The sequence below is a fragment of the Macaca fascicularis genome, chromosome 2 (assembly GCF_037993035.2).
Source record: "Macaca fascicularis isolate 582-1 chromosome 2, T2T-MFA8v1.1".
NCBI classification, from domain to species: Eukaryota; Metazoa; Chordata; class Mammalia; order Primates; family Cercopithecidae; genus Macaca; species Macaca fascicularis.
Genome location: NC_088376.1, coordinates 82,622,113 through 82,636,802, shown reverse-complemented (window position 1 = coordinate 82,636,802; position 14,690 = coordinate 82,622,113). Strand labels below are relative to the sequence as shown.

At 43.2% G+C, this 14,690-nt stretch overlaps 1 protein-coding gene across 17 annotated transcripts in view; it reads left to right on the top strand.

Annotated features, from left to right (window-relative positions):
• The window catches only part of TNIK (TRAF2 and NCK interacting kinase), a 409,008-nt gene that overhangs the window by 299,346 nt on the left and 94,972 nt on the right, over positions 1-14,690 (top strand). For all 17 annotated transcript variants that reach the window (XM_074031398.1, XM_074031397.1, XM_045385097.2 and 14 more), the window contains 2 exons: positions 4,531-4,597; positions 8,179-8,383. In XM_074031398.1, the coding sequence (XP_073887499.1) occupies positions 4,531-4,597; positions 8,179-8,383 (272 nt within the window). The remainder of the gene's footprint in view (positions 1-4,530; positions 4,598-8,178; positions 8,384-14,690) is intronic.

Genomic DNA, 14,690 nt, shown 5'->3' with positions numbered 1-14,690 from the left:
TCAATATGGTATCGCTCACCAGCACTCCCCTACCCTGTGCCTCTCTGGTATAGGGTTTATCTTTGAGGAAACAGAACCTTTCTAAAGGAAGACAAATTCGTTCTTGGAGATTGACTAGCATATTGACTGTACCATGACCAATGTAAAAACTTGCATGGTCTGGAGCAGGTTTAATGGCTAGTTGAGGTAGGGAAAGTTAGAGCATGGGAAGGGAGAAATGGAGAGGACAGCAGTGAGGGCTTTCTGGGTAGAGAACAGGAGGGGGTTGCTGCTGGGAGGATGACAGTGAAAGGCAGTGTGAGGCTGGAAAGCTGAGCATTAACAGTATGGTGAGTGGAGAGTAGAGAGGAAGACCAGAGACCGAGGATGGGAGGGGAGGCACATGGTGATGTGCTTGTTCTTGCTTCCCTCCTCTTCATTTCTCTCCCCTCTTCAGTTCAGAGGCAGTAAGGGAGGGTAGCCCACAGCACGGGACAGAGGCTGCCTTTCTTTTACTTGCATTTCCTTTCTTCTTTGCCTCTGCAGTTAATACCCATAACACAAGCTGGGGACTAGTAGTGGGGGCGGTGACAGTATGAAAGTCAGACTGGATTGGAGAGGTAAGATCAGCAGAGGGCTAAGGCAGGAGGAGAGAATCTCAGTGAAGGTTCCAGGAAGAGTTCTTTTTTCTTTCCTTTTTTTTTTTTTTTTTTTTGGGTGGAGGGGAACGAGGTCTCACTTTGCTGCTCAGGCTGGTGTCAAACTCCTGGGCTCAAGGGATCCTCCACCTCAGCCTCTCAAAGTGCTGGGATTATAGGCATGAGCCACCCGCCCAGCACTTTATTTTTTATTTTTTGAGACAGGCTCGCTCTCTGTTGCTCAGGCTGGAGTGCAGTGGAGTAATCATAGCTCACTGCAGCCTCTATCTCCTGGGCTCAAGTGATCCTCCCATCTTAGCCTCCCAAGTAGCTGGGACTACAGGTGCACACCACCATGCCTGGCTAATTTTATATTTTTTTAATTTTTAGTAGAGACAAGGTCTCACTCTGTTGCCCAGGCTGGTCTTTTACCGCTGAACTCAAGAAATCCTCCTGTCTCAGCCTCCCAAAGTGCTGGTATTATAGGCATGGCCACCAAACCCAGCCCCAGGGAAGAATTCTTATGCAGCTAGCAGGGACTTGAAGGAGTGTATGATCAGCTTAGACTCAGGAGTGGGAGGTTGTGAAGCTAGGCCAAAAAGGTGGCTCCTCTGCAGTTAATAAGAAGTCAATTAGACCCTAAGTTCCTCCAGTCCAAGCTACAGGAACTAGGCATGAAGAGAAATATATAGGTCAAACTCAAAAGGTCCAGGACTGCAACTGCTCCTTGTCCATGGGGCTACTCCATGAAGTCAGAATTTTTAAGGGCATATTTTAGAGCAGTGTGTCAGACATGCAACCATTAAATGCCAGCTTCTCTCAAAAGGACATTTTATTATATTGTGAATATATAGCATAGTTTAAGTGCGCTCAGACTCTGTTTTCAGATTCATATTCTGGGTTCAAATTCTAACTCTGCCCCTTATCAGTTATGTGAACATCACTCCAGTTTTCTCAGCTTTAAAATAAGATTGAGAGTATACTAATAATACCTACTGCCTCGAATTGTTGCAGAGATTAAACTCAATAATGGATTTAAAATGCTTGACATAATGTCCAGGACACAGATGCACTCAGTAAATATCAGTTATTCTTATTTAGGCAATTACTTATTAACCCATACTTTTTCATCACTTACTCAGAGTACTTTGTGAGAACTCATGACCCATCTCCCTCTGGGGCATAAATAAGAGTGGGTGAAGCCTGTGCCTCAGGTTGTTTCCACATTTTGCGGGGCACAAACTCTGGAATGTGACTCAGAACTCACCATGCCATGAAGATAGATCATTTTTAATGTGTTTGTTCTCTGTAGAGTGGAAAAGTAAGATTCTTGGCAATAGGTATATTCAAGAGTTATATGGTCATTTAAGGAATCTAAGCCTGTTTAGGCTTAGGGCCACCAGAATCATAGTTCTAGTCTCCTTTATGTCTGCTCCCCAAGGCAGGGTGTTTGATCAAATGAGATCTAATTTCATTTGCTCAGTTTAGTTAAATGACTTAGTTTGCTCTAATATTACTTTTCACTTTCTTAGTTGTTCTATGACCAAATTTTGGTAGAATCAATCAAAGCAATTCTATTTTGCATTGCTTTGTGATTTTTTAAACCTGGTATTTTTTCCCTAACATATGTTGACCCATGCCAGTTTAACCCAGTAATATAAAAGCAGTCAAAACCAAATTTTGGTGAAGTATTACATATTAAATGGAGGAGCCTGACAAATGAATGTTTTACCCCAGAGAGTAGAAGTAATAGGAATAATTGTGTGCTTCTTTTCCATGCTGTAATTTCCTTTATTAGATAAAATTTCTGCATTTTTACTTTGAAATCTGTTTATTCATTTTGAAAAAGTTTAGAATATTTCATTTTTAGCGTGGAGTATTAAAATACTTTATGCAGGTTCTTTATATTTTGGTGAACTAATGTTTTAAAAATAAGTAACCTGAAAGCTTCATACATAACTCAATGTATGAAGCTAAGTTGTGATTTAAAAAATACACTTGAACTCATCAAACTTTTGACTTTCATTATCTCTTTAATGGCTAAATAGTGTGAAAAGCAAGGCATGTTTAGCAAATCTGAGCATTCTCACTGTGTGACTACTGCCTCCTGGTGGTAACATAATTAAATTGCAGTTCCAGTTCTTTTTAGGGATGTGCAAATGTCTTCAAAGTTGTATTTATTAACCTACAGCTATGAAGAGATAGGAGTAATGTGACACCTTCCCTTGCTTAAAAGCTCCTCCAAGGGTTCCTCATTGCCAATAGGAAAGTTCTCAGCATGGCATTTATAAGAATCAGTGACCCTTTTCATCCATGCTAGCCTTTCTCCCTCCATAAGGTTTTCTCACACCCAGGCACCTAACTACTCACAGCTCATTGTTTCCTGAACATATTATGCACTGTAATACTGCCAGCCTTACTCATGTGGATATGTTGCTTAGAATTTCCTTTTCCCACAACTACCAGCTGCTAACTGCCTGGAGGGCCACTGACCTTCCAAAGCCTAATTCATTTTTTTTTCAAAGACTTCAAGTCTCTTCATCCATTACGACCAGTGGCACTAGCTGCTCCTTTCTCTGATATCTCATTGCTTTTTTTAATGTACTGCTATTTAGCATATGTTGGAAAGAACACTGTTTCTTAAGTTGGAAAAGTTCTGGATTGAATTCTAAATCCAAATCCTAGATTGACCTTTTATTAATGAGATAACATTGGTTATATTACTTAACCTCTTGTAATTTCAGTATTCTCGCTTGAAAACCAGACACTAATTTGGAGGTTTATTATGCAAAATAAATGAGAGAACAGAGTAAAATATCTAGCAGTAGTGACTGGCGTGGGAGATACCCACTAAATATTCCTTCCCTTTCTTCACAATCATGGAGGCTCTGATATTTACTCATTTCACATATTAGATTTGATCTCTTCCAAAGCAAAGCTTCAATCTTATTCATTCTCACATGTAAACTGCTTCCCATTTTGCTGAATTAAATGACTGTCCCTAGTGGACCAATCAAAACACATTTTAACTATATATATATATGTACACACACACATATATACATATATACACACATATATATGTAATTTTTTTTTCTTTTTTTTTGAGACGGAGTCTCACTCTGTTGCCCAGGCTTGAGTGCAGTGGTGCGATCTCGGCTCACTGCAAGCTCCGCCTCCCAGGTTCACGCCATTCTCCTGCCTCAGCCTCCCAAGTAGCCGGGACTACTGGTGCCTGCCACTATGCTTGGCTAAATTTTTTTTTTGTATTTTTAGTAGAGATGGGGTTTCACTGTGTTAGCCTGAATGGTCTCGATCTCCTGACCTCATGATCCGCCCGCCTTGGCCTCCCAAGGTGCTGGGATTACAGGTGTGAACCACCACACCCAGCCACTATATATTTTTAATAGTACCTATTGTCAAAAGTTTCTTTGTTGCACTTATCAAAACAATCTAAAGACAGTTTGTGAATCCATGTAAGTCTTAATAAAATCCTACTTTAAAAATGGTTAATACCATCAATAAGTTACAAAGGGCCAGTGGGTTTGATATGGGTAGATTTATAGTGCGAATTAACACAAATTATTTTTAATTGAAATTAAATTAATAAATTAAAAAGGATTATTTTTTAATTCCTTATCTTCTCTTCTCATGTGAACATTAGGCACTGGGGACAGATATTTAGAGTCAGCCGAGACAGTCTTGAATGTGGTTAATTTCATATACTGATGGAAACCATTAAATCACAGCCTGGAGACTGTTCCAGCGCTGTGATTTTTACGTTAACTATGTAACTACGTAGTTAACTATGACTCTTTGGGTGTCAATTTATTTATATATAAGAGACCGGGTTGGGCTTTACTGAGCCATAGCATCTTTTTTTGTGCACTAACATGCTGGGATCTTTCTTCAGATGAGACAGAGTATGAGTACAGCGGAAGTGAGGAAGAAGAGGAGGAGAATGACTCAGGAGAGCCCAGGTATGAGAGCAAAAGCCAAGTCTTCTAATGTTCACATTCTGAATTGTGCTTGTGTGAAATTCACTTTCCTTTTGATTTATTGGTTCGTTTTTAAGAATCCACCAGGGTGGTCTTATTTAATTTATTGCCCATGAACATACTCATTAATTTGGGAAAATTTCCCTAGGCAGACCATTACAAAAATGTGGAAATCAGCATATTCTTTATTTTGTCCCCCAAGATTTATGGTCTCTATCCTAAGAGCTTGTTTTCTTACATATGTAACATGTAGAATGGGTAGAAGGCAATTATCTGGGCAATGCAGGACTAAAAATACTTAAAACTGCAACTTTCTGGAGACGTAAGTGGTATTTTCGGACTTGTGTTAGTTTGTGTCAGTTTGTTACTTCATACCTTTGAGAAACCCGTTCAGGCAGCCACTGTCCTTGTCACATGCCTTAGTATTTTCACTGCAGCCTAATCCAGGAGAAAGTGATTTTCAGAAAATCAAATTATATGTAGAGATGAACTCCAAACAAATACTTTTGGGCCATTCCTGTTGTCACCTGTTGGACCCCAGACTCCAGTTCTGTTTTATTGTCATTCCTACATTTTGAATTCCACTTGACTTTGATTCTGACTTTCTTCTAGTCTGCGTTTATAAGTAATTCAGGTTAGTGTGCTTGCACTGCCAGGATTTATCTTTGGTGAGCGAATTCAGCTTGGTCAGTCAAGGAGGGCAAGCCCACATCCCATGGTGCCATGCAGTATACCTGTGAAGTAAGGCTTGGGGGGAATTGCACAAGCAGAAGACTCACCTAGGTATGGCCTCTCTCCTCGAACCATCCAAGGAGTGGACACTAATGTCCTGAAGGATCAGTTCCTGTATCACTGAGGGAGAGCTTTCTGACCAGAACAGGGGCCAGCTTAGCCACCACTGCTAGAATGAGCCAGATACCTTGTGTTCTTCTGTTATGCTAACTCAGACCTACTGAGCTGTATTCTTGCTAAGCCTCTATAAGAAGATGGAACTGAGCTTTCAGAGCCATCCAGTTTTTCTCACTTCACCTGCCACAGGATTCCTCAAGGTCAAAGACCGAATAATTCTTTCCTACCATCTGATACATAGCATGTTGGCCGCCCCCGGATTCGCTGCCTAAAGAAGATGATTGCCAAGTAGTGACACAGAAAATGAACATTCCTGAAAGGCAGAGGACCAAATGCCCTGCTTTCAGAGAAGTTGTACACCAGTGTTCAAAAGCTTATCCAGAGGACTGTGTCAGCCTTCTGACCACTTCCTGTAGAACTGAGAAACCCTATCTTTCTAACACTTGCTGAACTGTAGAATGGGAGTCACTCAGTGAGCCACTCAGCCTCACCTTAACACTTCTATAATTATAACATGTCATTATATCATGCTGAAGATTATGTTCCAAGTCCTGTTTTTATGGACATATCTAATTAATCTTCATGAAATCCTGAGAAATAGAAAAGGACAATGGTTATCTCATTTTAGAAATGAGGTGACAGCTTAAGGGTTGCAACCAGGTCACACACAGAGTTAATGATTGAGTCACTCACACAGCTCAGATCTCCTGACATTGATTCAACATCAATTAATATTAATGGAGTATCCTCGTGTGCATGGGAGGCTGGGTTCCCAAGCCCCCTCCCCTTTGCACAGGGCAAGTGGCCTGTGTAGATAAACGCCATCATTTGGGGTTTCAGAGTTTGACACAAAGGCTCTAAGTTTTAGAGAAGGCTTGTTAGTAGACACCAAGCATTGTCTATGGAACATCACGAACAAAGCCTTTTTATGTCTTTTCATGGCAGTATCTCACACAGCACACTAACCACTCTCCAAAATCGATCCTTGGTCCTCCTGTCAACTGCCACCAAACCTGCTCCTCCCCCAGCATTCCTCATTCCTGTTCTTGTCACCACTGTCACCCAGCCACCGAAACAGAACCTGCAAGTCATCCCTTACTCCACGTCAGATCTGCCCACAGGCTTCGTGACCTCTGTCCTCAAATGCTCCTTCCTTCCTCCATCCCCTCTGCTCTCGTCCTGGGTGGTGTCCCCACCCCAGAACCACTCTGCAGCAGCAGTCCGACTTGCTGTGCTTGCCCTTGTACTGCTCGCGGAGGTCATCCATTCAGCAGCCAAACCCATCTGTTCATGTTGCTCTTCTACATAAAACCTTCCTGCGCCTGCACGGCTGTGGCGGCCCGCACCTAGCTCTCTGACCTCCTCTCGTACCCTTCTCCCTCTCGTTCACTCTGCTTTGGGAAGCCGGGCTGGTGTTCAGTTGCTCAAAAATAGGGTGCACACCTGTTTTCCCCTCAGGCCTCTAAACCTGCTTTTCCCTCTGCCTGGAACATTCTTCCTTCTTCATCAACTGCTTCCTTCCCAGAGAGGTCTTCTGACCACCTGTCTAAAAAGTAGGGCCTCAAAGCTTACCTCAGCTCCCCGCCACTGTCACTCTTAAACAATTACAATTTTGGTCTTCTATAGAGCCTATTAATACCTGAAGTTATTTGTCTGTATGTGTGTCCCATAAGAAGATAAGTTTAAAGAGGGAATTTATCTAGCAACTGCCATATCCTTAGAGCCTACTACAGTGACTGCCACATAACAGGTGCTCCGTAAATATGTGTTTAATAGATTTATTTCAAACGGAAGCTTCCAGAAAGATTAAAAGGGCTAGGTTGGAATAAACAGAAGTCATTTCTCAGCTCCCTCTTAGGCTGCTGTGCAGAATCAAGGGGTCTGTAACTTTTAGTTGTTCACCTGCGAGTAGGGCAGCCCAGGAACACCAGCAAAGTAGGTAGAGCTTATTTACATCCTCTCGATCTCAGTCGCATGCACACACATTCATGTACAACCACCATTTTACAGAAGAGAAAACTGTTGCCTAAACAGAATCTAGGATCCAATGAGCTGGGTTGAAGTCCTAGCCTCACCCGCTGTGGCCAGAGCCAAACCAAGCCCTTTAAGTGTGGTACAGTCAGGCAAACCCTGACTTGGACTCAGCAAGCTTGGGCGCAGATCCTGGCTCTGTGTCGACCTTGACTCAAGGGTTTTCCATCGCTGGCTCATCATGACTTCACAGGAGCAGTCTGGCCTCTGCCTCATGGGGTTTGACGTGAGGGAGTCGTATGGGTGAGGCCGATCTGTGCTTGTCTAAGTAGAGTAGGTTCCCTTTTTGCCCACCATTGTCCATTTTTATTGAAAATAATCTAGTCTGGGGCTCATGGCTTGCACACTGGCTAAAGTCTTTAAAAACAAATCTTTGCCACGTCCCAAGGGCGAGGGAGTGGTGTGGACAGTCCTGGAGAAGGTGACAACTCTGAGAATGTGACATCCCTCTGTGGATGGAAGCAGCATTTGTTTGCCACAGTCGTACTGAAAGGGAGGCAAGTGTCTTATCCTGATGCCGTTTCTTTGGGGTGAATGAGTGAATTGGTGGAGGATCTAGGAGCCTGTGCTCTTCTTTCCCTGTGTGTGGGTGAATCATCTGTCCTGCTTTCCTCCTCCGAGGCCTCTTGGTAGCCATGGCCTCTGCCCCACGTGGGATCCTGATCACTCTCTCCTGCCCACAGCTCCATCCTGAATCTGCCAGGGGAGTCGACGCTGCGGAGGGACTTTCTGAGGCTGCAGCTGGCCAACAAGGAACGTTCTGAGGCCCTACGAAGGCAGCAGCTGGAGCAGCAGCAGCGGGAGAATGAGGAGCACAAGCGGCAGCTGCTGGCCGAGCGTCAGAAGCGCATTGAGGAGCAGAAGGAGCAGAGGCGGCGGCTGGAGGAGGTGAGGACCTTCTCGGGCCACCTCAGACCCCAAGCCTCTCAGTTGTGGTCACTCCCTAGGTGTTCCCTGGGGGCCCACATCCCACCCGTGAGCACACAGAGCTTGGAGGCACAAAGAGCTTCACTGCAAGGGCAGATAAGTCCTGAATGCGCTTACAAACAAAAAGCTTTCCCTGCTTTTTGCAGTGGTGTGGTCTTTTCAGAAAAGCAGGTGAAGGTCATCACCCCTTCCTGTCTCGCTATATATCACCTTCTCAGCACCTTCTAAGCTTTACTTAAAGTCACAGCCCCTCCCTCCAGCATGTCCTATTTCCCTGCCCTGCCTTATTACTTTTACACAGCTCTTAGCACCTTCAAATATACTCTACATGTACTTTTACATGCCTGAATGTCCCTACTGGAATTTAAGCTCCATCAGGACAAGGGGATTTTCTCTCTCTTATTCCCTGATGTATCTCTAGCATGTAATAAGTGCCTCATAAATATTTGTGGAATGAGTAAATTAAAATATGAATGAATGAGTGAGTAGTTGAGAGGTGAAATATAGGTGTTAACTAGATCACAGCAAATAAGCAGATAAGTGGAATTTCAAGTATGGAAGAGTAGGACCTGCCTATTGATGCTCTGAATGCTAGGAAGAATGTTTCACAGATCCTTTCCCAGACATCCCTTAGTACCCAGGGCCTGTCCTCCAGCCTGTGGGCAAGACCTGCCTTCAGCAGCAGACACTGCTTATCTGTGTGGGAAGCCATACTGCTAGCCACAGTTGGCTGCATGCCTTGTCCTGGGCCAGACTCTCACCTTGTGGTCTTACAGACATTTGTGAAAGCCTCCTTCCCAGAACTTTGCCCAAATCTCTCAGGCCTCCTTCCTCTGCCAGATAAATCAAAGCCTCTAGACAATTAGGAAACCGAGAGAGCATATCTGTTGGGGAAGCTGGGCAGCAGATGAAGGGCGCACGAACTGCTCGGTAATGGGGTAGTAATTTTACAGGTTCCCCAAACACCAGCTTGCTTCTCATTAATGGGCTTGCAGCAATTCACTTGCTTTGTCAGGTGGCCACTGAAGACTTAGAGGGTGGTGAATTGCAGTCACCAGGAGCAGATTGCTTTTTAAATGGTACATCAAGGTCCAGCCTCCCTGGTTTAAATTAGTGAGGGCCTCAGTTCCAGTTTGCAGTAAATCCCATCAACCTCATTATGTCCCTCGGATATCAGTTTCAGACCAGCAACAGTAATACTCAATGGTTACAATTATTGAGTGACTTTAGTGTGTCAAGTACCAGGCAGAATGCTTTGCTTATAGCCACTATCTCATCTACTATACTTATCTCTTTTCTTATATCGATTATCTCTCATGCAAAACTCGTATAATCCCCATTTAACAAAGAAGAAACTGAGGTTCAGGGAGGGAAGTAATTGGTCCGATGTTGCAGGGTACTGTGTTTAGTACTTTACACGAATTGTCTCATTTAATCTTCACAATAATCTCCAGTCTAAAGATAATGTAGCTGAGTCTTAGAGAGGTTAGTAACTTGTTAAAGGTTGAGAAGAAAACCAGGTTTCAGATCCAGGGGATTGGCCTGCAGAGACTAAGCACCAAGTCACCGCATATGTTCTGTCTCTCCACTGATAAGTCAGAGTTGGTATGCTTTTCACATCCTTCACCTGGTCTCTATGTCTATGGACTTTTACCCTGAACATTTAAGTTCTGCACAAGGGCACAGAATCTGTGCCCAACAGATGCTCACCTTTGACCTGGGTTCTGTCTCATGCTCCCAGTCAGAGCTATTGCCAAGGCCTCCTTTGTGTCTCTTCTCTTGTGGCATTTGATCGAACCGCTACCATGGAGCAAGTCAGAGTTCAGCTGACTGAGGCATGTGCATCCACAGAGACACACCCTGTCAATCCTGGCTTCACAGAAGACGTCAGCCAGCATGCATGAGGACATAAGCCTTTTGCTCTGTGTACCAATGGGCATGAGCCTTGGCTCTGCACCAGAAGCAGGAATGCTTCTGGCCACAGAGCATTGATAGATTATACCAGCTTTCTCTTTTGATCCTTCATCTTAGTCCATAGCACAGTGGAGAAGAACAAGGAATACTAAGTACTCAGACAGCTGTAAATTCTGAACCCCTAGGTCATGACATTCTCTCCCACCAGGAACTCTTCTGTCGTGTCCTGCTCCTGCCATGTCCCCTTCTATGTCTGCTTCCCTGGTCTTTGGTGATCAGTCGTGTTTCTGGTGTCCTGAGTAGGAACTTGGACTACATTGTCACATAGAAACTGTTAAAACCCATAGTTCAGCTTGAGAATTTAGCTTCATTGTGAGTCATTTTTCCTTTTGTAGGAAAAGCATTCCCACTTAGCTACTCCTTTGGTCACACATGACTATGTATGTTATAGCTTTTGGATTTGGTGATCTCAAATGTCACCTCCCACCAGAGGTTTCCTAAGGAAGCCCTGCACGTCCTTTACTATCTATGAGTAACCATGTGGATTTGGCTAAGCTCGCTAAATCAGTGTCTGTATATTCTTAGAAGGACTTTGAATATACACTGAATGTGGTCGTTGATCAGCTTTATGAAAAGGATGTGGCTTCAGGCCAATTAAATGGTGTAGAGAAGACTCAGCTTTTGACCAGTGTTGAAGTACAACCTATAACAAAGCTCCAGGAACTTGATGAAACCCAGCTAAAGTGAACAAGTCCATCAATGGTGAGAAAAAGTACAAGGAGGACCTCTTCTAGTTTTACTCAGCTCAATAAAAATTTCTATTACTTGGCATGAACAAAATACAACTTGTTTTATTCTGTATCATGGAGTTAGGATCCAAGAATGGGAACCTTCAGGGGTCAAGGCTTCTACTTTGGTAACTTGAGCAAGTCTGTGGTGATGTTTGATTCTACTCAAGAGTTTTGAAATGATATTAGTGATTTATATATGTGTTTCAAAATACTGAGAGCATTCTATACCTTCATTTTGGGGAGCATGCCTTTAAGTCACAGGAATGAATCAAATAGACCTCAGAAGCACCTGCTCCCTGGTAGTACGTTTTATTCTTTCGAGACTTTTCAGGACACCAACATTCTCGTGTAGTGCCCTTCAAGACCATCCTAACATTGTCCAGTTATAAAAATAACCAGTTCTATCTGGCCAAAAAATATACACTTTGGCTCCATCCCATGAATTTTTTTTTTTTTTTTTGAAGAGGTATCACCTGTATCTTATTGGCCAGTAATCGTGGAGCATTAATGTACAAAGTAAGAACCTGGCAGCCTAAAAATGTAAACTCGCTCTAAGCCTCTAACTTTTTATCGTGACTGAGGCTTTCAAGGATGTTGGACTCAATTGTTGTTGTTGTTTTTAAGCGTGAGGTTGAATGAAAACCTTTTCCCGGGGTCTGTAGGTGATCATTTGACAGATATTCAGTGAACACCTCTGTTGTGTGGGCACCATGCTAGACACTAGAAATACAGGCTCCCATTGTGACGATTAGATCTGTGAGGGAAACAGTCACGAAGCAAATAATCAGCCAAGTAATCATTTATCATCACAGCAATGACTGCCGTGGTGGAGGAGAGTGGCATGCTAAAAGAGCATGCCCCAGGGTGGGAGGCTCACCTGGCTTGGTCGGAGTCCGTCGGAGTCCTGCTAGAGGAGGGAGTGAGGCATGGAGAGACACCAGGCAGGGAAGCCACGGCACAGTCATGCAGGGCTTTGTAGACCATGTTGATCACTTTGAATTTTATTCTAAGAAGAGTGGGAAACTATTGATGTGTCTTCACTAAGGGAATAGAATAAGATCTGCCTTTTTCAAATGAAACTTTGGCTGCTGCAGGGTAAGTGCTGGAAAGAAGCAAGAGTAAGTGGAGGAGACAAGTTAGTCCAGGCCAGAGAGTATGATGCTTTGGACAGATGATGGTAGAGTGGGGATTGAGAAAAGTGGACATGTTTGAGACAAATGTGGCCTGTGGACCATGCAGGATGTGCAAGTTGATTAGACATCAGGGATGAGGAAGAGCAGCCAACAGTAATAGTAGTCCAATCCATGCTGTTGGATTATGTAGAGATGGCCACAGAAGAGGGGCCAAAGATAAGAAAAATAGGAATTATTGGTTTGTGGTAATAAAAGTACACATGAGAAGAGAGTGTGGGCCTGAGCTCTAAGAACTTAGAACAGGCAAGGAAGAGACAGCAGAGAAATTTGATAAGGGAAGTGGAAAGAATGCCTGGAGAGTTTGATGCTATAGAAGCAAAGATTTAGTATTCAAGCATAAGGATGGAGCTAAAGGGGCCAGCTCTGCAGAATGCTGCTCAGAGGTCAGGAAGACAGTAGCATCTTTTGGTTTCGAATGACAAAGAGGATATTTCAAACATAGTTTTTGTGTAGTACTTCCTAGAAATGCTTTCATTTCCTGTCTGTTTCTGGGAAGGGAAGCAACCTGCCCAGGGAGTCAGTAGATCTGCACTTGGAGTGAAAAAAACGTCAATTTTTGAGGGCCACCATGTACTACTACTACCTGCGTGCCCTGGCAGTTCTTATTCTCCCTGCACCTCCACTTCCTGAGCGCTACAGATGAGGTCAGTAGCAAAGCTTGTTCCCACCACCAAAGTCGTCCTGAGGATTAACCAGAAAAATGGATATAAAAGAACTTTATTGATTGCCAGAAGCTGGACAGACCTCACTTTTGAGGACTTTTCAAATTCAGCTTCAATACTTTTAATGAGACCCACCTTATGCTTGTGTTGGAACTTTTCATAATTCCATGCTCATCCATTTGCTGTCAGCTTTTTGTTCACATTCTCTGTTACCATACATTTTTCCTTTTTTCTCTTTTTTTAATTAATTAATTTATTTTTTGAGATGGAGTCTACTCTGTCGCCCAGGCTGGAGTGCAGTGGCACGATCATCTCAGCTCACTGCAACCTCTGCCTCCCAGATTCAAGCAATCCTTATGCCTCAGCCATCTGAGTAGCTGGGATTATAGGCATGCTCCACCACGCCCAGCTAGTCTTTGTGTTTTTAGTAGAGATGGGGTTTTGCCATATTAGCCAGGCTGGTCTCAAACTCCTGGCCTCAATTGATCTGCCTGCCTCAGTCTTGCAGAGTGCTGGGATTACAGGCGTGAACCACCGTGTCTGGTCACCATTCACTCTTCTCTTAGGGTAACCAAGCCAGTCTCACAGCAGCTCAGCTGTGCAAGCTGAAGCCCAAACCCAGAGAAGCCCTGGTGTGGAAGGTTGTTCTTTCGAACCTTAGTAGCTTCTTCCAAATGCTCCTAGACAGCCCCCACCCACAAAAGAGTGGTGAGATAGTGGGGAAGCTGCCAAGTTTCTTTAAAACTCACAGTGCAGGACAGCATACTGATGCTCTGGAAGTCCTGGGACAGCAGAGCATTTGGTAAAATTCTGTTGAGCATGAAGTTGTATTTTGGTTGACAGCATGGAGTCTAGAACCTAAGACTGCCAGGGGTCAAATCCCAGCTTTCTTCCTTATTAGACGCATGACCTGAGTCAGTTCTTTAACTTTCCTGTTTTACAGTTTCCTCATCTGTAAAGCAAGAAATAACAATAGCATTTACCTCACAGGGCTGTTGTGAAAATTAAATGAGTTAATTCATAGAAAGCCTGCCGACATCACTAACACACAGTGAGCCCTCAAGAAATACGAGTTGTTCCTGCTATTGTTGTAGGTGCCTTTGACCAAAGTCAGGGAAACAAATTTCCAAAGTTTGAGCTTCTTTATGTGCTGCAGTAAAACGTTTTTGGATTTATTAAAATAAATGTAAATAGGTAAGCTTCTTTCCATGCTTTGGGAAGAATATTTGTTATAATACTAGGAAGAATTCAGTTCTATCATTAAGAGCAATAAATGTCTAATAGTTCTTAGATGGCCAGCTTTAGGTTCATGTAGAGGTAAAATACACCATCTTTACAGGCCAAGGCCAAGGTTTAATCCTAGCTGTGTGGTCTTGGGCAAATTACTTAACCTCTCTGAACCTCAGCTTCCTTATATGCACATTTGGTAAAAAAAATATTTACTTTTCAGGATTGTTGAGAAGTAAATGAAACCATAAATACAGAGGACTTGGCACAATGCCTAACACAAAAACTGGATTGATATTCTTGGGTGAATATTTTATTGTTAGTTTGGAACTGATGATTTCAAAGTATAGTGCTGTTAATTTTTTCATTTTAATGGTGCTCTCTATAGATAGCATTTCCCCATTCCCTGTCTTCCTTAACTGCTTAATGTACCTTCCCTGTTTAGTGTAAAACCTTGACTTTTTCATCCCCTTTGAAGGCG